The sequence below is a fragment of the Haliotis rufescens genome, unplaced genomic scaffold (genome assembly GCF_023055435.1).
Source record: "Haliotis rufescens isolate VD_foot unplaced genomic scaffold, xgHalRufe1.0.p SCAF_10, whole genome shotgun sequence".
Lineage (NCBI taxonomy): Eukaryota > Metazoa > Mollusca > Gastropoda > Lepetellida > Haliotidae > Haliotis > Haliotis rufescens.
Genome location: NW_025963780.1, coordinates 23,604,740 through 23,626,286, shown reverse-complemented (window position 1 = coordinate 23,626,286; position 21,547 = coordinate 23,604,740). Strand labels below are relative to the sequence as shown.

At 44.9% G+C, this 21,547-nt stretch overlaps 2 protein-coding genes across 9 annotated transcripts in view; one reads left to right on the top strand and one right to left on the bottom strand.

Annotated features, from left to right (window-relative positions):
* Positions 1 to 21,547, top strand: part of LOC125376706 (oxidoreductase NAD-binding domain-containing protein 1-like) — a 31,951-nt gene that overhangs the window by 4,877 nt on the left and 5,527 nt on the right. The window lies entirely within an intron of this gene.
* LOC124130838 (serine/threonine-protein phosphatase 6 regulatory ankyrin repeat subunit C-like) lies at positions 564 to 20,012 on the bottom strand. 8 transcript variants are annotated; one of them, XM_048388380.1, is made up of 5 exons: positions 19,737 to 20,012; positions 17,591 to 18,071; positions 7,043 to 7,126; positions 3,401 to 6,465; positions 564 to 3,205 (listed from the first exon to the last, which is right to left on the bottom strand). In XM_048388380.1, the coding sequence occupies exons 2-5, from the start codon at positions 18,000 to 18,002 to the stop codon at positions 1,094 to 1,096; spliced, it is 5,673 nt and encodes a 1,890-aa protein (XP_048244337.1). In that variant the 5' UTR covers positions 18,003 to 18,071; positions 19,737 to 20,012; the 3' UTR covers positions 564 to 1,093. The 8 variants fall into 8 exon arrangements, with proteins under 8 accessions (XP_048244337.1, XP_048244336.1, XP_048244335.1 ...); XM_048388379.1 differs by having other exon boundaries at positions 564 to 3,400; positions 3,596 to 6,465; XM_048388378.1 differs by having other exon boundaries at positions 564 to 5,892; positions 5,956 to 6,465.

Below are 21,547 nucleotides of genomic sequence, written 5' to 3'. Positions count from 1 at the left end.
GAAGGTACGGGCTTCAATACCCGGGTGCGTCGTACCAAAAACATTTAAAGATGGTACTTGTTGTTACCATGTCTGGCACTCAGCATAAAGGGAGTAAAACAAGGACTGGTCGGCTCTGAGCTAGTATACTGTGTCTGAGTGGGGCATTCATGTTAAACTGCAGCATGGTATCTCAGTGAGCTATCACTATAAATCGGCATCAGTCCCGACTAGTACGCACGCACGCACGCACGCACGCACGCACCAACATACCTATATAAGTGCAATATTCTGGGATGTGACTTTAAACCCAATTTCAGCACCTGCAAATCTAGTAAATATTGACACACCATCAGTTCACCAATCGTCAGTGATTGCTGTTGAATGTAATTAAATAAGGTAACAAGTTACGGCATTTCATTATTTTACGTAACTGTCGGCTCGTGAAGAATGCTGATTCAGCAGATACTTGTATGTTCTCCTTACTGAAGGAGGTCGGTGTCCAAGCTAAGTCTGTCTATAAATGTGCTTGTAGGTTTAAGTTTATTCTGGATTTGAAAGAAAAACTAGCAAAACCATCAACCTACAAGGATGATTGAATTTTATTACAAACTGAGCCAATATTTACAATCATAATATTTGTACAAACTTCTCTAGAGCAAAATTAGGACATTTCTACAATGCTAGCTGAGTGGCAATACATGGATGGTCAGTGTTAGCTCTTCGTATCAGAAAAAGATGGGAAGTTTGTAAAATCATCACTTCAACGATATTCCTGTCTTTTGGAGACGAAAAGCTCCACCTCGCTCTCATATTATATATTCAGATTAAATAATGGGAAAAATAATTTTCTCTCAGACTCAACTGTTAATATGGTGCTTCAGCACTGTAGCTAACCTGCATATGTAGGCAACAGGTTCAAATGTTGACAGCCACTTAACAATTGTTAAGCAATACTGTTGAAATATATTCACCATAAATACAAAATAAGCACAATGTATTGACTAAATGTTTACAGTGTTTCCAAGTCTGCAAGAATGAATGTTCTACAGTAGAACATAGTTGCAATACACACTCAATAAATTTCCTTCAGAACACATAACACACAGCTTAATCAGTGAGGATGTTTAACTGTTTGAAGATACTTGGCTAGTGTAGGATGTCCTCCCATCTCAGCTACACATTCAATGTCCTCATTACTGTCTGTTAGAAGTGTGAGGTCAGCTTTGTGCTGCACAAGGAGCTCAACCACATCTTGATGTCCATGGAATACAGCTTTCATCACAGGTGTGTATCCTTGCCTCCCTCTGCTGTTGATGTTAGATGGAGACAGGACATGTTGTACCATAGCAGTGTTCCCACCCTGACAGGCAAGATGAAGTAAACTGTCACCAGATGTATCCACCAGTGTGAGGTCAGCTTTGTGCTGCACTAGGAGGTCAACCACATCTTGATGTCCATGGAATACAGCCTTCATCACAGGTGTGTATCCTTGCCTCCCTCTGCTGTTGATGTTAGATGGAGACAGGACATGTTGTACTATAGCAGTGTTCCCACCCTGACAGGCAAGATGAAGTAAACTGTCACCAGATGTAGACACCAGTGTGAGGTCAGCTTGGTTGGACACTAGGAGGTCAAACACACTTTGATGTCCAGTGACAGCTGCCTGCATCACTGCTGTCCATCCATACTCCCCTCTGCTGTTGATGTTAGATGGAGACAGGACATGTTGTACTATAGCAGTGTTCCCACCACGACAGGCAAGATGAAGTAAACTGTCACCATCTGTATCCACCAGTGTGAGGTCAGCTTGGTTGGACAAAAGGAGGTCAAACACACTTTGATGTCCACTGACAGCTGCCTTCATTGCTGCTGTCCATCCATGCATCCCTCTGCTGTTGATGTTAGATGGAGACAGGGCATGTTGTACTATAGCAGTGTTCCCACCCTGACAGGCAAGATGAAGTAAACTGTCACCATTTGTATCCACCAGTGTGAGGTCAGCTTGGTTGGACACTAGGAGGTCAAACACACTTTGATGTCCAGTGACAGCTGCAACCATTGCTGCTGTCCACCCATGCATCCCTCTGCTGTTGATGTTAGATGGAGACAGGACATGTTGTACTATAGCAGTGTTCCCACCACGACAGGCAAAATGAAGTAAACTATTACGAGATGTATCCACCAGTGTGAGGTCAGCTTGGTTGGACACTAGGAGGTCAAACACACTTTGATGTCCATTGACAGCTGCCACCATTGCTGCTGTCCATCCATGCATCCCTCTGCTGTTGATGTTAGATGGAGACAGGTTATGTTGTACTATAGCAGTGTTCCCACCACGACAGGCAAGATGAAGTAAACTGTCACCATCTGTATCCACCAGTGTGAGGTCAGCTTGGTTGGACACAAGGAGGTCAAACACATCTTGATGTCCATGGAATACAGCCTTCATCACAGGTGTGTATCCTTGCCTCCCTCTGCTGTTGATGTTAGATGGAAACAGGACATGTTGTACTATAGCAGTGTTCCCACCCTGACAGGCAAGATGAAGTAAACTGTCACCAGATGTATCCACCAGTGTGAGGTCAGCTTGGTTGGACACTAGGAGGTCAAACACACTTTGATGTCCAGTGACAGCTGCCTGCATCACTGCTGTCCATCCATACTCCCCTCTGCTGTTGATGTTAGATGGAGACAGGACATGTTGTACTATAGCAGTGTTCCCACCCTGACAGGCAAGATGAAGTAAACTGTCACCAGATGTATCCACCAGTGTGAGGTCAGCTTGGTTGGACAAAAGGAGGTCAAACACACTTTGATGTCCACTGACAGCTGCCTTCATTGCTGCTGTCCATCCATGCATCCCTCTGCTGTTGATGTTAGATGGAGACAGGGCATGTTGTACTATAGCAGTGTTCCCACCCTGACAGGCAAGATGAAGTAAACTGTCACCAGATGTATCCACCAGTGTGAGGTCAGCTTGGTTGGACACAAGGAGGTCAAACACACTTTGATGTCCAGTGACAGCTGCAACCATTGCTGCTGTCCATCCATGCATCCCTCTGCTGTTGATGTTAGATGGAGACAGGACATGTTGTACTATAGCAGTGTTCCCACCACGACAGGCAAGATGAAGTAAACTGTCACCAGATGTAGACACCAGTGTGAGGTCAGCTTGGTTGGACACTAGGAGGTCAAACACACTTTGATGTCCAGTGACAGCTGCCTGCATCACTGCTGTCCATCCATACTCCCCTCTGCTGTTGATGTTAGATGGAGACAGGACATGTTGTACTATAGCAGTGTTCCCACCCTGACAGGCAAGATGAAGTAAACTGTCACCATCTGTATCCACCAGTGTGAGGTCAGCTTGGTTGGACACAAGGAGGTCAAACACACTTTGATGTCCATACTCAGCTGCCTTCATTGCTGCTGTCCATCCATGCATCCCTCTGCTGTTGATGTTAGATGGAGACAGGACATGTTGTACTATAGCAGTGTTCCCACCACGACAGGCAAGATGAAGTAAACTGTCACCATCTGTATCCACCAGTGTGAGGTCAGCTTTGTTGGACACAAGGAGGTCAAACAAACTTTGATGTCCACTGACAGCTGCCTTCATTGCTGCTGTCCATCCATATCTGCCTCTGCTGTTGATGTTAGATGGAGACAGGACATGTTGTACTATAGCAGTGTTCCCACCACGACAGGCAAGATGAAGTAAACTGTCACCATCTGTATCCACCAGTGTGAGGTCAGCTTGGTTGGACACTAGGAGGTCAAACAAACTTTGATGTCCAGTGACAGCTGCCTTCATTGCTGCTGTCCATCCATGCATCCCTCTGCTGTTGATGTTAGATGGAGACAGGACATGTTGTACTATAGCAGTGTTCCCACCACGACAGGCAAGATGAAGTAAACTGTCACCATATGTATCCACCAGTGTGAGGTCAGCTTGGTTGGACATAAGGAGGTCAAACACACTTTGATGTCCAGTGACAGCTGCCTTCAATGCTGCTGTCCATCCATATCTGCCTGTGCTGTTGATGTTAGATGGAGACAGGACATGTTGTACTATAGCAGTGTTCCCACCACGACAGGCAAGATGAAGTAAACTGTCACCATCTGTATCCACCAGTGTGAGGTCAGCTTGGTTGCACACAAGGTCAAACACACTTTGATGTCCACTGACAGCTGCATTCATTGCTGCTGTCCATCCATATCTGCCTGTACTGTTGATGTTAGATGGAGACAGGACATGTTGTACTATAGCAGTGTTCCCACCACGACAGGCAAGATGAAGTAAACTGTCACCATCTGTATCCACCAGTGTGAGGTCAGCTTGGTTGGACACAAGGAGGTCAAACACACTTTGATGTCCATTGACAGCTGCCTGCATCACTGCTGTCCATCCATACTCCCCTCTGCTGTTGATGTTAGATGGAGACAGGACATGTTGTACTATAGCAGTGTTCCCACCACGACAGGCAAGATGAATAATTCCGCTGCCATGTTTATCTTTCACATTCAAATTTGATGTTGTCTGCAGTAACTTAAAACATCCATCTGATCCTTTGTGTGCTGCTACCATGACAGGGGTCCTGCCATTCACATCAACAGAGTTTATAACATTATTCCCAGGTTTCCTGGTTAACAGGACTTTCAGGGTTTTTTCCATTCCTGATTTACAGACAAGATGGAAGATGGTTTGCATGTTTCTGTCACTTGTGTTAATATCAGCGCCTTCCTGCAGCAGATACACTAGTATGTCAGAGCTGCCACTTTCAGCAGCTGCCAACAAAAGTCTGTTCAGTGTCAACTGATGGTCATGTTTCTCACTCCTGCTGAACAGCCATTTCAATGCTGTCACATTGTTGCTTTGTGCACATCCTTCCATGGCCTCACTGATTTCTCCTTGAGTGAACTCTTCTCCAGTTGTGTGTTCTATACCTGTAATTAGACGTGCATTATGTCCAAGAACTGCCCAGTACAGAAAACATTGTCCTTTCTCTTTCTTGTGAAACCAAAGATGTTTTGTCCGATCACAATGAAGTTTCTCGAGCAGCTTGAAAACTGTGGCGTCTTGTTTGAGAATTGGATGTGTCACTGATTTTGAAAACTGTCCTTGTTTAATAGACTGTGTAAACCTTGTGGTAAGTAGGTCATCATAATTCTCTGAGACATATATCAAATGGAGATGATCATCAACTTTGGTTTCTTCAACCTTGTCACCTTGTACCCTTTCAAACAGAAAGTCATCACTGCAGTGCTTCAAAACAAAGATTGGACTGATATTATACAAGGCACAGGCACAAGCATCATAGATTGAAGAATGAGCAAAGCCAACAGTGTCTCCTCTTGTGAAGAATGTACCTCTAAAACCTTTAGCTGCTTTGTACATGCCTGAACGTGTAGCGTCAGACATCATCTGTAAAACAGTTTTGACCAGGCTGTCCATTTCCTTATCCTCACCTTCACTGTCTAACTTGCTCAGGTCCAATTTGTCTTCACACAATAGCATCAGAACCAGAATGGCCGATCGGTCATTTCTCTCTTCAAGCAAACGCTTTAGCTCTAACCTGAGATAAAACAGTGGTTCCTTGAAAAATGATTTTCCATTTTTGTAGAAAGATGAAAATTCAAAACAAAGTTTACAAATAAGAGGGAATCCAAAGATATTTGAACAGATTTCCAGCTCACTGTAATCGGGTATATGTTGCATGGAGCAGTCACCGAGAGCTTTCCTATGTCGTTCAAATATTGTCATTTTCTCTTTGTCAGAAAGCCAGTATTTATCTTGTGTGGTTAAATCCATTACAGTTTGACCTTTGAACAGTTTGAAACCCTCGTACTGCAGTTTTGCAAGTCCATCATGGAAGTTGTATGACTTTGATGTGAAGACAACACGAATATCTTTTGTTTGAAATTCTGGTTGACTCTGCACTTTCTTTCTGGATTTACCAACAGCATCACTATCTTTTGTTTGAAATTCTGGTTGACTCTGCACTTTCTTTCTGGATTTACCAACAGCATCACTATCTTTTGTTTGAAATTCTGGTTGACTCTGCTCTTTCTTTCTGGATTTACCAACAGCATCACTGCTTTCATGCATTTCTGACTGCAGCTTTTCCGCACTCCCCTTTTGTTCTAAATGGAGGAGAAGGTTGTTTAGAAAGGTTTTCACCTGTGATGTATTCGCAGATAATCCAACAGTACCAAACATGTCATCTACTATGAGGAATACTCTGGGGTGGCTACTAAGACACTGGTCTAAGTCAAACTTCTCAATGTTGTCCACAAACACGACCTCGTAGCCTTTGTCTCTGTACTGTGAACCTAACACCAGAGCCATCGTTGTCTTGCCTTCTCCCGAAGCCCCGCAGATGGTCACATGTCCAAATTCCTTCAGTTTTCGTTTCACGTCTTTGTAGGGTTCAGTTGCAAGAAAAATCTTCTTTGCTTCGTCTGTGCGCAAATCAAGGGTACCTGTGGAGGAATGAAAACTATTAACCATCCCAGCAAATACTTGGATGTTAAAATTAAACTACAAAATATTTGCTAACTAAATCTTCTTGTGTTAATTATTAGGGGGAACAATGCATCTGGATTATACATCACACAGATGTGTTCCTGACTTAGTGTACACAACTATATTCATATTTTATAGCCCTCTTCATTCAGTCTTGTTAATAATGGCAATGTTTGCCATTTTGCCAGTTTCAACCCTCTTCAACAAATTCAACCAAATTTAAATCTAAACTTTTACTCTGATACAATACCTCTCTGTGTTAAGCACTTACGCCACCTCCATAGGAGGTCACATCATCAGAAAATAAGCACTGATCTGCTCTGAGAAGTGTTTAACAGAGTCTGGCACAACATCATTGTCAATACTTCTGGAGTTAGTATACACTACTCCATCACCCATCAGTACATGAGGGTGGCATTTGGGACAAGGGGAATAAAATTCTGATTGATGATCGGCACCACCTTCTCGCTGAGAATGGTAAGAGTCTTGCACAAGATCTAGTAGTTTACTGACCCTTCAGCCATGAACACTCACCTCTCCCAAGTGTTCCTTGTCCGGCCTGTCCAGTGATGATGTTCAGAGTGTTCGCCACCTGGAAGCCACCTGAAGGATGGTCACCTGTCAACACCAATATATGAGGAATCATCGGTAACCAACATTTGAATTGATCAGATATTCTCTTTACACGTTGAATAACATCATTTAATTTTATTGCAGTGCTCAAGAGTGGAGTGTACATCATTTTGAAGTTTTAGGTTCTTTAGATAATAATCTTATCCCAGCAATAACAATTGCTTTAGACCAAAACATGTAAATCATGAATCAAGTTAATAAGCTACACATGAAGTTCAGCAGATAAGTAATTCTTGAATCATCTTCAACAGGTAATAGCCAAGTTCATTATTACCCGAATGAGAGAAGGGGAGAGAGAGGGATGGGGTTCATTACATTTGATCAAGAAATAATAAATGGTCTTTGAGTTATGCTCCGGAAATAAACCCGGCCTCATCTATCTGAACCTACACTCAATTTATTGTGATGGAAACCAAACTAACAAATTTCAAAAACTTCTAAATAGTAAAAGGCACCTGTCAGTTCAAGGTTAGATACTGTGCAACATTTGATCAAGAACTATGGAACAGTCTTTCACAAACAGGCAGACATCAGCGATTCCAATATACCGCTACCACTTCATGGCGGGGATGACAAGTACGGAGTGTGATATTTGGAAGAATGGACAGACAGTACCGATTCCACTGCCTGGAAGGGATAACACGTATGGAATAAGTATTTTTTGCATGATGATTGCAACAGAAACAAGAAAGAAAGTTAACAAAGGTCACATACCCGCGTTATCCCCGCTGGTCAACAAAAAATAGTAAATAGTTTGTTAATTAATGAAATATACCTGTTGCTTTAAGTCAGAGGAACTGCCCTTTCCTTTGTAACCCCCCATGAGGATGCATCATGTTTGAAATGAACGCATGTTTTTGCAAATATATTTCAATCTAGTGTGGGATAACCAATGGTTAGCACAACATACATTCTTGATGTTTCTTAATGTGTCCATGGAAACGGCAAAAATAAAAAAATTCAGAATCCTCAAACTAGCAAAAGACACAAGTACCCATTGTGGTAAATGTGTGTAGCAAGTTTGGTGCATGGTTAAAAAGTTATTGGCCGTACAAAAGCTCGGACGGAAGGAAGGACGGTTGGAAGAAAGGACAAACAGATGGAACGCTATGTACCCCCCCGATTTACTTTGTAAACGGGGATATAAAAAGTCCAAGTATAAGTCTCATCTTTCTTTGTAGACAAGAAACAGCAACTTTATCAACGTTTCTAGAAGGCCCCAGTAATCATAATATACCACCACACAAAGTGCCTCCACAACCTCATACCAGATCGAAGCACCTTGACATCCATTACACAGCACAACGCAATGTGCCTCCACAACCTCATACCAGATTGAAGCACCTTGACAATCAGTACACACCACCACGCAATGTGCCTCCACAACCTCATACCAGACTCAAGCACCTTGACAATCATTACACACCACCACGCAATGTGCCTCCACAACCTCATACAAGATTGAAGCATCTTGACAATCAGTACACACCACCACGCAATATTCCTCCACAACCTCATACCAGATCGAAGCACCTTGACAATCATTACACACCACCACGCAATGTGCCTCCACAACCTCATACAAGATTGAAGCACCTTCACAATCATTGCACACCACTACGTAATGTGCCTCCACAACCTCATACCAGACTGAAGCACCTTGACAATCATTACACACCACCACACAATGTGCCTCTACAACCTTATAACCAGATTGAAGCACCTTGACAATCATTGCACACCACCAAGTAATGTGCCTCTACCACTAACCACTAGTAAATGTGGAATTCTGTATGTAATGAGTCAACAGTTGAATGTTCTTTAAGAAGCATACATTGTTTACCAACTGAATGGTTTTCGAATTCTGACCTGGAAATCAACCCGTTCCCCAATGGAGTCTAGGTCCAACTTCTTTCCATAAAAATTGTAAAAAATAAAAATTCGTAAAAAACAAATATCAAAAGGCACCACTTCAGTATGTGCCTGATAGCTTTGTCAAGTTTCGATCAAATACACTGAATGGTTTTCAAATTCTGCCCCTGTAACGAACCCCATCCCCAATTGATTCTATGTCCAACTTCATTCCATAAAAACGTATATATTTTTTTTTAGAAAAATCCCAAAATATCAAAAGGCACCACTTCAGTATGTGCCTGACAGATTTGCCAAGTTTCAATCAAATACACTGAATGGTTTTCGAATTCTGCCCCGGAAAAGGAAATGATTACGGACGGACAGACAGACTGGCTGATTGCTATTAGAGGTGTAACGATATGGGAGGGTCGCGATACAATGCCTATCGCGATGCAGTGTTTACTGGTACAAGCTAAGCCAAGTTGATGTCTTTCTGCTATCTAAAAGATGTGACAAGTACAGTTGAAGAAGATATAAGGTGTTTATTTACTGTAAATAGCAAATTGTCAGCAATACAGTATGTTTTACTGAAACAACAAACTGGCTTTGAAACTGTTAAACGTATTTCATGGGCGCGCAACCCCCCCCCCCCCCCCCCCCCCCCCCCCCTCCCCCTCCCCCCTTTTTATTTCGAAAAAAATCTTTATTTCTGTATAAATTACCACCAAAGACAATAAATAGATCTTACCTGTGCACCCCCCCTTTACAAAAAAGCTGTATCCGCCCATGTATTTCATGTATTTTCTTGAGTATAGCGCGCACCAATGTATAATGCGCACGCCCCTCTTGCGGGTTCAATATTTTGGAAAAAAAGAAATTTGAATATTATGCGCAGAACAAATTTACATTGTACCCCTTCAGCGAAGTCCGGCAAACGAACGGGTGATGAGAAACTTTGTCAGTACAAGTTCTAAATTTGAGATAAAAAATCACCAGACATGTTGATTTACCGTTTAAATTGTATTTTTTGTTCAGCTAGGCATTGTTTTATATCCAGGGATTAAGATTACCTTGTGTATTTTCTCGTAAACTAAGTGGGACACAGCAATCAGCTGTACATGTACACACGTTTTCTTGGAATATACCGGTGATTCGGTCAAGACACACCCAATGATATAACTTTACAGTATTTTAATGCAAGGATCGGCAAAAGTTGTATCTGAAACTATTTTTTTATCAGGAATAATATATTCCAATATATTGTTAATTTAGATGCAGCTTTTAATAAACATATTTAAAATTATAATAACCCTAAGCGAAGCAGCTGATCGCTATTCCCGGGTATTATTTTTTACATGGAACCAGTCTGACCCTTCACCGTCAAGGCTCCCGTGATCGTGAGAATTACGTGTTGACATAGAATCGTGCAACAAAAACAAATCTGACTTTTAACGAATCAAAGTATGGCATTTATGATATATGTATCAATTCTCTGTCAACAAAAATTCCTTTCAAGGCGTCAATAGCGGTAATCTGACCGTGGTTGCTGTTAATAACGGTGAGTTGTGCGATCTTCCGATCGCTTCACACACGATTTCGCCGAAATTAATTAAAACAATATTAAAAGGAATTTTGAATAAAATTAATGAAATAAGTTACAAACATGAGTCCAGATATACAAAGAAAACTTTTTTATAGCCAGACAGTGTAATTACATGAATAATTTGCGAACTTCAGTATGGATTTGTTGACATGGTATTTCCGGTGTTACGTGCTCACGGTAATGTCTTTCCATGGGGGAAAAACATCAAAACTTGTAGAATTTTCCTATTCGGAATATTCTATAAGTAATACGTTACCACTGTTATACCGAGGCTGTTGTCTCCCACAACTGCTGCTATAGCGAAATCTACCACAGAGATCTCAATTACCTCATGCAGCACGTGCGTAGCCACCTAGCTGCCATGTGACACCCTTCACTCTTGTCTCCTGCGAGAGCAAGTGCTCGGGGGACGGACGGGCGGGCAGCAGCCCAGTGGTAACGTATTACTTATAGAATATTCCGAATAGGAAAATTCTACAAATTACATTAAGTAATACGTTACCACTGTTATACCGAGGCTGACTACCACAGTAGGCGGTGGGGAGCACCTACAACCCGAATCCTGACTGCTAGCGTTCCTTCCGACCAGCGGAAGTAAACACCAAGGCGGAAGCACTCGATGCGCATGCACCTAGCTAGGCGTTACCCTATAGGAATACCAAAGCACTGTCATGCGCATACCGTAAGGCTCAATCGTCATTGCCAAAACGATTGGTGACTCCAAACGGCCCCACTGGATAGGTATTTCATCGCCGCAGCGGATGAGAACACTGTATCCGCGTGAGCTAAATCTTAGATCAGGTTAAACAGTCGAAAAGAGGAAAAATTAATTTCCTTCAGACCGTATATCCCAGAGCAAGCCTACTGAAAGTATGCATTAGGCGCGTGACCTAATTCCAGTATTCGTAAGCATGTATCGCAAGGTTGGAATACACGACAGACAATTAAATGCATAATTGTCAAAATACAAATAAGGACAAAACACACATAAAGCCGCCTCACCTGTGGTGTGAGTGCGCTGGTTTGCAGGACCCCCACTCCTGTACCCACGGCGTGGGAACATTGGAGACGACCCAGATTGACCACCGTGCAAGGACTGACGACTGCGGAGTTTGAAATTGCGCTGGACACACCCCCTAGATGACCGCTTGTGCCGCGATCAGCGGCCCAAGACGGTGCACCCCCTCCACGTCTTCATCAGAAACCTTTCTGAGGTAATGATTGGCAAAAACCGAGTCAGAACGCCAGTAACAACCTCGTAATATTCTGTGAACAGAGATATTCGAGTGTAGGGCAAATGTTGCCGCTAGCGCCCTGATCTCGTGCGGGTTTGACCCCGCTACCGGTAACCCCCGAGACCGGTACGCCAGATTGATGACAGAACGAAGCCACAACGCAATCGAGTTGCGAGTTATGTCAACCGTGCGATTAGGGTTACACGATATGAACAGACGGTCACGCCCTTGTCTACGTTCATTCGAAGCCTTAAGATAATACTTAAGGGCCCTAACCCGACACAGCGCTCTGTCCTCAGTATCAGCAGGATGTAAGATTTCTTTGAGTGATCTTACAGTGAATTCTCTCTCCACTTGCCCGACTCTCTGATTCTTGGCGACGAAGCCCATGAGCAGGCCCAGGCGGACCGCTCCTTCGTCACCCCTATCGAATCGTATCTTGGCGACATCGAGTGCATGAATTTCGGATACACGTGCCGCCGTGGCAAAGGAGAGGAGAAATGCTGTTTTCCAAGTCACATGCCGGAACGAAGCACTATGCAAGGGTTCATACGGAGCTTCCGTAAGTGATTGCAACACTAGGGAAAGATCCCAGGCCGGTGCCCGAAGGCGGCCCTTCTTAAGATCGTGCTGTTTGAAACCCTTGATAATACCCCGTATCACCGGCTCTTTGGAGAGACTGGTACCCATAGCAACGTCCCGTACCGTAGCAACGGACGAGACATAGTTGGCAATGGAACCCCCGGAGAGTTTCCGGGTCTCTCGCAAGTGAGACATGAAACGAGCAATATCCTGCACAGATACCTTATCTGGCGAATGAATGTGATGTTTACAACACCACTTCGTGAAAATAACCCAACGTGCATTATACACCTTCTGGGTAGAATCACGATGCATACTAACGTATGCCCGAGACGCCCGGCGAGAAAAACCTTTACTCCTCAGACGCTCGGTGACAACATCCACGCGTGCAGATTGAACTGCCCTGCGTTTGGATGAAGCTGACGGGTGTGAGGGTGGATCAAGAGATCCGGTCTCACAGGCAGTGGGAGTGGCGACTGCGTGACCTGGGTCAGCAAGTCCGGGTACCACGATCTGTTCGGCCACATGGGCGCGATCAGTAACATTCGACAGCGAACTCCTCGAAGCCGGCTTAGAATGTGTGGTATCAACGCTGTCGGCGGGTAAGCATAAGCGTCCAAGCCCGTCCAGTCTAACGCGAGAGCATGGTGATCGATGGCCCTCGGGTCCGGGACTGGTGATACAAACAACGGGAGTTGATTGTTGAACCGCGTTGCGAACAGGTCGACCATCGGACGACCCAAACGTTCGCACAGCCACTGAAACACTACTGGGTTCAGCATCCACTCTGTGGGGCTCGGATCCCGAGGCCTCGATAGAGCATCGGCCAGTACGTTCCGCACACCTGGGATGTGACGGGCGCGTATCTGGCACGGGACACTGTCCACCAGAGCGTAAAACTCGAACGTGAGATCGAGCAGCGAGTGACTGTGGGTTCCCCCCAGTTTGTTCACATAGGACACTACCGTCGTGTTGTCGGTCGCCAGCATGAGCCGGGCGTCGACGAGACGATGCTTCCAGTGATTGACTGCGTTGATCACTGCCTTGAACTCGAGTTCGTCTACGCACCACAGCCCCGAGCTCACCTCCCCCTCTAGATGGGCGCCCCAGCCCACTAGAGAGGCGTCTGTATACAGGTTCAACGTGGCCCGGTAGGGCCGCATAGAGACTCCTGATAAGACATTGTAAGGGACCGTCCACCACTCCAGATGCGGTCGGAGCCGATCCGGGAGGGCGACGGTCGCACTGTTCACCTCCGTTGCTAACAACTGGATTAAAAACCGTTGCAGCGGGCGGAGTTGGAGACGACCCCGTACGGTGCAGTCCTGGGCTGATACAAGTAGCCCTAACAGCTGTTCCCAAAAGTGAACAGTCTGTTGCACCGCTAAGACTTTGGCAATCATCGCCTGAATTTTGTGCCACCGGTCTGGGGGGACAAATAGGCGATGGGACACCGTGTTGAACCGACCTCCAATGAACTGCAAGTTCTGAGAAGGGGTTAACTCGCTCTTGGGGAGATTGACAATCCACCCCAATTGCTCCAAGAGCCGACGTGCGAAAACGAGATGGCGTGACAGGGTGTCCGACATTCGATTTGCTACTAGCGAGTCGTCCAGGTACGCGAAGTACCGGACACCCCTCCGGTGGAGGAACCCCACTATGGGGGTGGTTAACCGGGTGAACAGCCAGGGAGCGGACGAAAGACCGAATGGGAGTACAACCCACTCGTAGTGCCTGCCTTGAAAGACAAACCTGAGATACCTGTGATGATCCGAGTGAATCGGAACATGCAGATAAGCATCCTTCAGGTCGATCGAAGCTAGCAAGTCGGCCGGCATGATCAGTGCTTTCAGGTCCGTCAAGCTCAACATTCTGAACTTGGGCGGCTTGCGCAGGTAGAACTCGTTGAACGATTTCAAGTTGTGAATCATTCTGAGTTCGGCACTGTCCTTCTTGGGAACGAGAAATATCCTGGAGTAAAACCCCGGTGTTATTTCTGGTAGAGCTAACTCCCGAACTGCCCTCTTCTCCACCAACCTGCCGATGGCATCGGCGAGGAAGGGAAGATCCTGCCGACGGGGCAACGGTGAGCGGCGGATTCGCTTTGAGATCGAGCCGATAGCCGTACCGAATCGTGTTGACCACCCACGGGTCGTCGAACACTTGTTCCCAATTCTCCCAGTAAGTCTGGAGTCTGGCTCCCACTGGGGAAAGAGAGGGGGGCCGGACGGGCTGCGGCAGGCGCAACTGTCCAGGGCCGTGTGACTCGGGTTCGCCTACGGGCCAACCGAAGTTGGCGCTGTCGGCATACGAACCCCTCCAATGAGAGTCACCTGGAGGGGCCCTTGCCGTCCTTAGACGACTTGGGCTTCCCCCAGTTCCCCTTCTTCCCGCGAAAGGGCTGCTGAGAACCCTTACCGGAACCCTCAGAGCGGGGCTTCTTCCCGGAGGAAGAAGGACCCGACCCCTTAGGCCTGCCGGACGCAGCAACCTGGGGCGCGCTCCGCTTCGGAGCGGCACCCAGGCGCCTATGCAAGGACCCCACAAGATCCAGTGTGTGCCGAGAGGCCTCGGCAGACACAGCGGCCTGTTGTTCCTTCAGAACCCCAGGGATCTTGTTATTAAACAAGGTCCGAGCAGACCAAGGCTGCGAAAGGAGCACCTCCTGATTGGCAGCGTCCAACCCTGAAGCAACCAGATACGACTGGCGCCGAAGAAAATGGCACGTGCCGGAAACAAAGGCCGAAGCCCCGGCAACGTACTCCAGGGAAGCATTCAAACCGAGCAAGCAGTTGTAAATGCGCTGGTCACGGTCCGTGGGAGAACCTTCGACCAGACTGGCCGCCGCAGCCAGGTATGTGTCTCCGTGAGACATAGCTAGCATGGAGTGTCGAGCGAGGGTGTCCAGCTGTTGCAGGGTACCTTGCGGTACCGTGGCAACCGGTGGGGCACGGACCCCCAAACGCTCCACATGGGCTTCCGCAGAAGGACCAGCCTCGGGAAAGGCAAGGTCATGAACTGGGAAAGACCCTTTTCTCCACGACGGGGGAGGTAACGGGAGACCCCGACCGGAGGCAGCCGTGAAGGCTTTCTCCAAAGACGGCTTAATCCCGCGCAGCAAGGTTGATGCCGGGAAAGCCTTGTCGGATGACTCGTCGTATACCTCGGAGGAACCCACGGAACCGTGGATACCCCGCGGTATCGGCAGGGGCTTTGGCATGTCCTCGAAGAGGTCATACACCATGGCCACGCGGTCCTTAACCGATAGCGGAAGCAACGGTTCGGGGGAAGGACCGGTAACCACGGCAGCCGGCGCCGTACCGGTGGACCCCGCGTCCGAATCCGCGGCCACCGAAGAGGCCGGGGACGGAACAGCCAGCGGCCTATCTTGCGATAAGGCCGCCAGCTTGGAGTCCACAATTTGCGACAACAATGCGGCGACGGAAGCCCCAGACAGCCCGAGGGCCGCAAGGGGATCCGCTGCAGCCGACAAGGAGGTGCCCGCACGGGGGCCCCGACCGGACGAACCGGCCACCACAGGGGTGGAAACGGACTGCGCGCACAGCCGGTACCGCTCAAACTCCGCAGGTCCCAGACCTTCGCACAGGGTGCACCGGGTTTCCTCGCAAGGAACCCTGCACCGCGGGCAACGATCGTGGGGATCCCGGGACGACAAAAACTTTCTGCACACCCCACAACTCCGAGGAGCAGGGGTAGAGGGGGTGGAGACAGGGGACATATCCATGTCAGACATTGATTGTTTTCTAGAAACAAAGAACAAAACATGGTTACAACGCACGCACCACAATGATTCACAAACGAACATTTTCACAAGAAAATAAACGAGCAATGTGAACATATAACATACACATATAACTTTTACTAAAGAAATAAGTTATGTTAACCCCCAAAACATACAAGAACAGGGGAAACGTAAAACACAACGTGCATACGCGAACCCCGCAAGTATATAGAAAAAAGGGCGGGAAAAATTTTCCGTTTGGCGGGAAAATTATAACCAAGCGTAGCTACCGCAACGCCCCATAAAAGCACAGTTTATTAGAGAATAAACGATAATAAATATCACCAAATCTTCAAGGAACGCTTCAGCAGGAGAAAACACGTCTTGCTAAGCAGACGAAGGAGACAAGAGTGAAGGGTGTCACATGGCAGCTAGGTGGCTACGCACGTGCTGCATGAGGTAATTGAGATCTCTGTGGTAGATTTCGCTATAGCAGCAGTTGTGGGAGACAACAGCCTCGGTATAACAGTGGTAACGTATTACTTAATGTAATTCATTAATTCGTGTATAATGCGCAACCCCTTCTACACAGCTGTGTATTTTGGAAAAAAAAGTGAGCACTATACTCAAGAAAATATGGTAGGTAAAACTGTGTTATGAATATATCGTATGTATCGCGATACATGATTTCCAAGTCGATGCATCGTATCGTGGGCTGTGCATCGGGATACAATACTCTATTCGCCGTATTACATCACTAATTGCTATATCCCCCTCGCATTATATGCCTGGGATATAAATGTGCCTCTACAACCTCATACCAGATTGAAGCACCTTGACAATCATTGCACACCTCAACGCAATGTGCCTCCACAACCTCATACCAGATTGAAGCACCTTGACAATCATTACACAACACCACACAATGTGCCTCTACAACCACATACCAGATTGAAGCACCACCACACAATGTGCCTCTACAACCTCATACCAGATTGAAGCACCTTGACAATCATTACACACCACCACACAATGTGCCTCTACAACCTCATACCAGACTGAAGCGCCTTGACATTCATTACACACCACCACTTAATGTGCCTCTACAACCTCATACCAGATCGAAGCACCTTGACAATCATTGCACACCACCACACAATGTGCCTCCACAACCAGATTGAAGCACCTTGACTCTAGCTTACATACTGAGAAACCTACAGGCCCTGGGGAGGATATGTACTAAATTCGAGGATGACTAATCAATGTGTGCATGCGTGCACGTCCGAGCTACATAACACTACTTTATTTTTCCTATATTTTTAAGAGATGGACATAATTCACTTGATGAATCAAATTGTAAGTAGTGTTCCTGGGTAAATTATTTTAAAAATGACAAACAGGGTGACATTTTGGGGGGCAACAGTGACACCCACCTGTTCTTAATCTTTTCACTGGTGGCTGGCTCACTAGCTCAAGGTCCTCCTCGGTCTCAGCTGAACCAGCCAATACCAGGTGACCTCCTGGTTCCTCGTCTGAACTGACCACGCTGTTTCCAGAGTCATCCTCTGTTGTGAAGATTTCCCCAGCTGAACTTGCCATGTCAACATCAGAAATAGCCAAATGTCCTTGAGGCTCAGAAGTGGCCATGTGACCTTCAGACTGCTCACCAGAGGTTGCCATGGGACCTTCAGACTGCTCACCAGAGGTTGCCATGGGACCTTCAGACTGCTCACCAGAAGTTGCCATTTGACCTTCAGACTGCTCACCAGAAGTTGCCATTTGACCTTCACACTGCTCACCAGAAGTTGCCATGTGACCTTTAGACTGCTCACCAGAAGTTGCCATTACCAGATGGTGTCCACAGTCTTCATCTGTACTGGCCACCACAGTTCTCTTCACATCGCCATGCACTATCTGTGAAAATGGAGGGGAATCTAATCAAGCTGTGACAATAAGTGAAGCCAGTCCGACATCATTGTGTCATGGGTACTGTAGCTCACCAGCTGTATATCGAGATTGCAGGTCATCATTTCAGTATCCCATTTGGGTTTTCATGGTTAAAACTTTACTTACAACACACTTTTTATAATGTCCTCTGTATTGAGCAGAGATTTCTTTGATTAAGAAAAGGGCTTTGTTGTTTATATTAACAAAAACATTGGTATTTTTTATTCTCAAAATGCATCTTCCTATCTCATTTATGAACACTGTCCATGATATAACAAGAGTACCACACGTTCAGAACCTTCTTCTTTGATGTAACATTTGAGGAGGTTCCAAAGAATTTGTGATAACTTCTTTGAAATGACCTCCTAATTTGTTTAATATGCTGACAAAAGAATAATGACTGCTATGTCATATTCCAAAGTCCTATTTCTCTGGTGTCTACAGACTCCCAGAAATATTCACAGTAACTGTCCAAAAAATTAAAGACTATCTGTAAAAAAAATACATCCCACGTCAAACCAAGAATCTTTTTTTTAAATATAACGTAACCTAATATAATTGGTTGATTTACATTAGTTTTTTTTCTTTTTTATGGTATTATTATTGCATGTCTACCAAAGATAAATTCCAGATGAAGCCTTCTCATATAGTAATTATTGTGCATGCAAGGGTTCAGCTTTCTGTCTTGGGATTGCCGAGGGTCAAAATTCATTCATGGTTGTGAAACATACTTGCCAAAGTTCAGCTTCCTCAGTTTTGGAAGTGATGAGTCTAACTGGGCTAAAAATACATTTGAAAGGTCATGGTCATAACGTAAGACCATCTCCTTGGTCTAGAGATAGAACGTCAGTGGTTCGATCCCTGGCCGTATCCTACCAAAAGACATTAAAAGAAGGTACTTGTCACTCAGCCCGACACAGTAAGGGGCTAAAACAAGGACTGGAAAGCTTGGGTCAGTATATTGTTTCTGAGTGGTGTATTCATGTTAAACTGCGGATTGGTATCTCAGAGGGTTAGATCTATAAAATCAGCATTAGTCCGGAGTAGTACAACCACGCGAACATGCACATACATGCACACGCTCACAATTTGGGACGTGACGTTAAACACCATTTCACCTCGCATCAAAACATGAAGGTTAATCAAGGTCAAAATGTACAATATCAGAAAAACAGAACTTTTGAGTGTCTTGGCAGCCACATCAAAAATTGGATTTCAACGTCTTTAACATATAGGGATGTCATCAAGCTTCAGCTCAATCAGTGTCACACCAGAGAAGATATTCAGGAAGCACAACAGACAAGGACAAACAGACTGACCTCAAAATGGCGGCCGTGCTCAAAGTTTGATGAACATTTATATGAGCACTTTATAGGACTGAGATACAATAGCTTGTATGATTCATGCAAAGTTTCAGATTCATAGGTTTGGCAGTCTAACGACAGATGGACCAACGGCGGCACAACGCTCATAAAATGAATTTAACATCCCTGTCTGAAATCTGCTTTAACATTTGGGTTTTCAAATCACTCCGGACGTTTTGTCTGCATGCCTACGTGTCTGTTACACAGACTCCGAATACTGAGTACATATTACTAGCTGATTACATAATACTATACCAAATATACTCACGGAACACTACGTCGCGGAATACGTTGCAAGCCTTCAGCATGTTGAGAAGTGGTAGACTGGTACTTGAAACAGCATCCTGGTTGACACATCTAGCTGTACTTCCGTTGCAGTGCGCGGTAGAGCGAATCCTACTTTCGCTTTCACTTTCAGAATCTTGCTCGATATACAGCAACAAGAAGTTCCCGTCCCGTCCTAAATATGATCCCATCATATCAATTGTCCTTCTCTTACTGCCATTTAAAGTTATTTCGTGAGTTCATGTTTCTAAACTGGCTTTTTGCTCGTTGTTCTTAAAGAAAACTGAAAACGGGAATACCAAAACTATTAATAGCTTCGTCCCGCAGTCTATAGTAATAGTTAATTCCATTGGTTGTTATTACAGATACAGCCTGGTTCCTTTGGTATGCTACGCTGGCGCTAGACTATGCCAATAAAGTGTGATATCAGAGACGGGGCCCAGCTTACACTATGTAGCGCCAGCGCGGCATACCCGGGGAACCAGGCTGTTTCAACTTACTGAATGAACAGATGGAACCCAGCTTCTGGCCAACACACCACATTGACTGGTTCCCGTTCGTTCCTGCACGGACCAAAATTATATAGGCCCGTGGTAAGTTGTTTTATTCACAAAAAGTGTTAGGCCGTAGGCCTATTACACAGAAGTATTTACAGAGAGAGGGAGAAAAAAGAATTACCACTAGTTTACATATACATCCATATCCATACACATTCATACACATGCATATACACAAATAAATATTTAGACTGTATGTAATGAACGAAGTCGAAAAGCTTTGTAAACGTAGACTGCTAGATTTCGTATGATTTTAGAGTTAGTGGATGACATAAGAGCATTAAATTTATTTTTAGAAGGGGTTGTAAAATATTTAGGAGGAATGTATTCAGCTCTTAAATTATTATAAGCATTGCATACAAGCACAAAATGCTATTCGTCCTCAATAAAATTCTGGTTACACATCAAACACAGTCTCTGTTCTCTTATTTCCTTAATATATCGACCGGTCTCAATTCTCAGCCGATGGGAGGAGCATCTCAACTGAGCAAGAGCAGCTCTGAATTTTGAAACATTTACTACCTTGATATAACTTTCTAAGCCAAATGAAATTTTGTAAAGAGAGTAACTCTGGGATTTAGTGCTAGATGAAACAGCTGCATGCCAATCTTGCTCAGACGAGGCTTTTAAACGGTTTACAAATTCCAAGATAAAGCTTCTACTATTATTACTAAATTGCATCTCCCATTTGTAGCCAAAACCAAACGAACAGAGAATGTGTTTCATTTTAGAGACCCAGTTGATCTTACCATTATTAACATCAAGTAATAATAATCTATAACATTTCTTAACTAATCTATTTTCAGGTAAATGTAAAATTCTGTACCAATAAGTAACTACACGCTTATAAGCCCATATGTACATAGGATACCTTCCACATTCCCCCCGAACCACATGATTTGATGAAGATTGTTTAACCCCCAGAAAGCGTTTACATGCTAGTATCTGGATTTGCTCTAATTCTTTGTAGGTATGTACACCCCAAATCTCGGAACCGTATAAAAGAATTGGAGATATTTTAGAGTCAAAAACTTTGAAAAACAAGTCATAAGGAAGAGGTTGAAGCATTTTTAGAGATTTAATGACACCAAATAGGACCTTTTTAGCTTGTAAAGCAGCACTATTAACATGCAAAGACCAGGAGAGAGTTTTTGAAAGAATGGTACCGAGATATTTATAAGAACTTACACACTGAAGTTTTTTACGCTTGAAATACCACTTTTCATATTTTGATAAA

Coding starts and splice junctions, on each gene's coding strand:
- LOC124130838 (XM_048388376.1), bottom strand. CDS start 18,002: ATGGCAACTTCTGGTGAGCAGTCTAAAGGTCACATGGCAACTTCTGGT. Junction 7,127..17,590: donor AGTGAAAAGATTAAGAACAG/GTGGGTGTCACT, acceptor TGGTGTTGACAG/GTGACCATCCTTCAGGTGGC. Junction 6,466..7,042: donor ACAAGGAACACTTGGGAGAG/GTGAGTGTTCAT, acceptor ATTCCTCCACAG/GTACCCTTGATTTGCGCACA.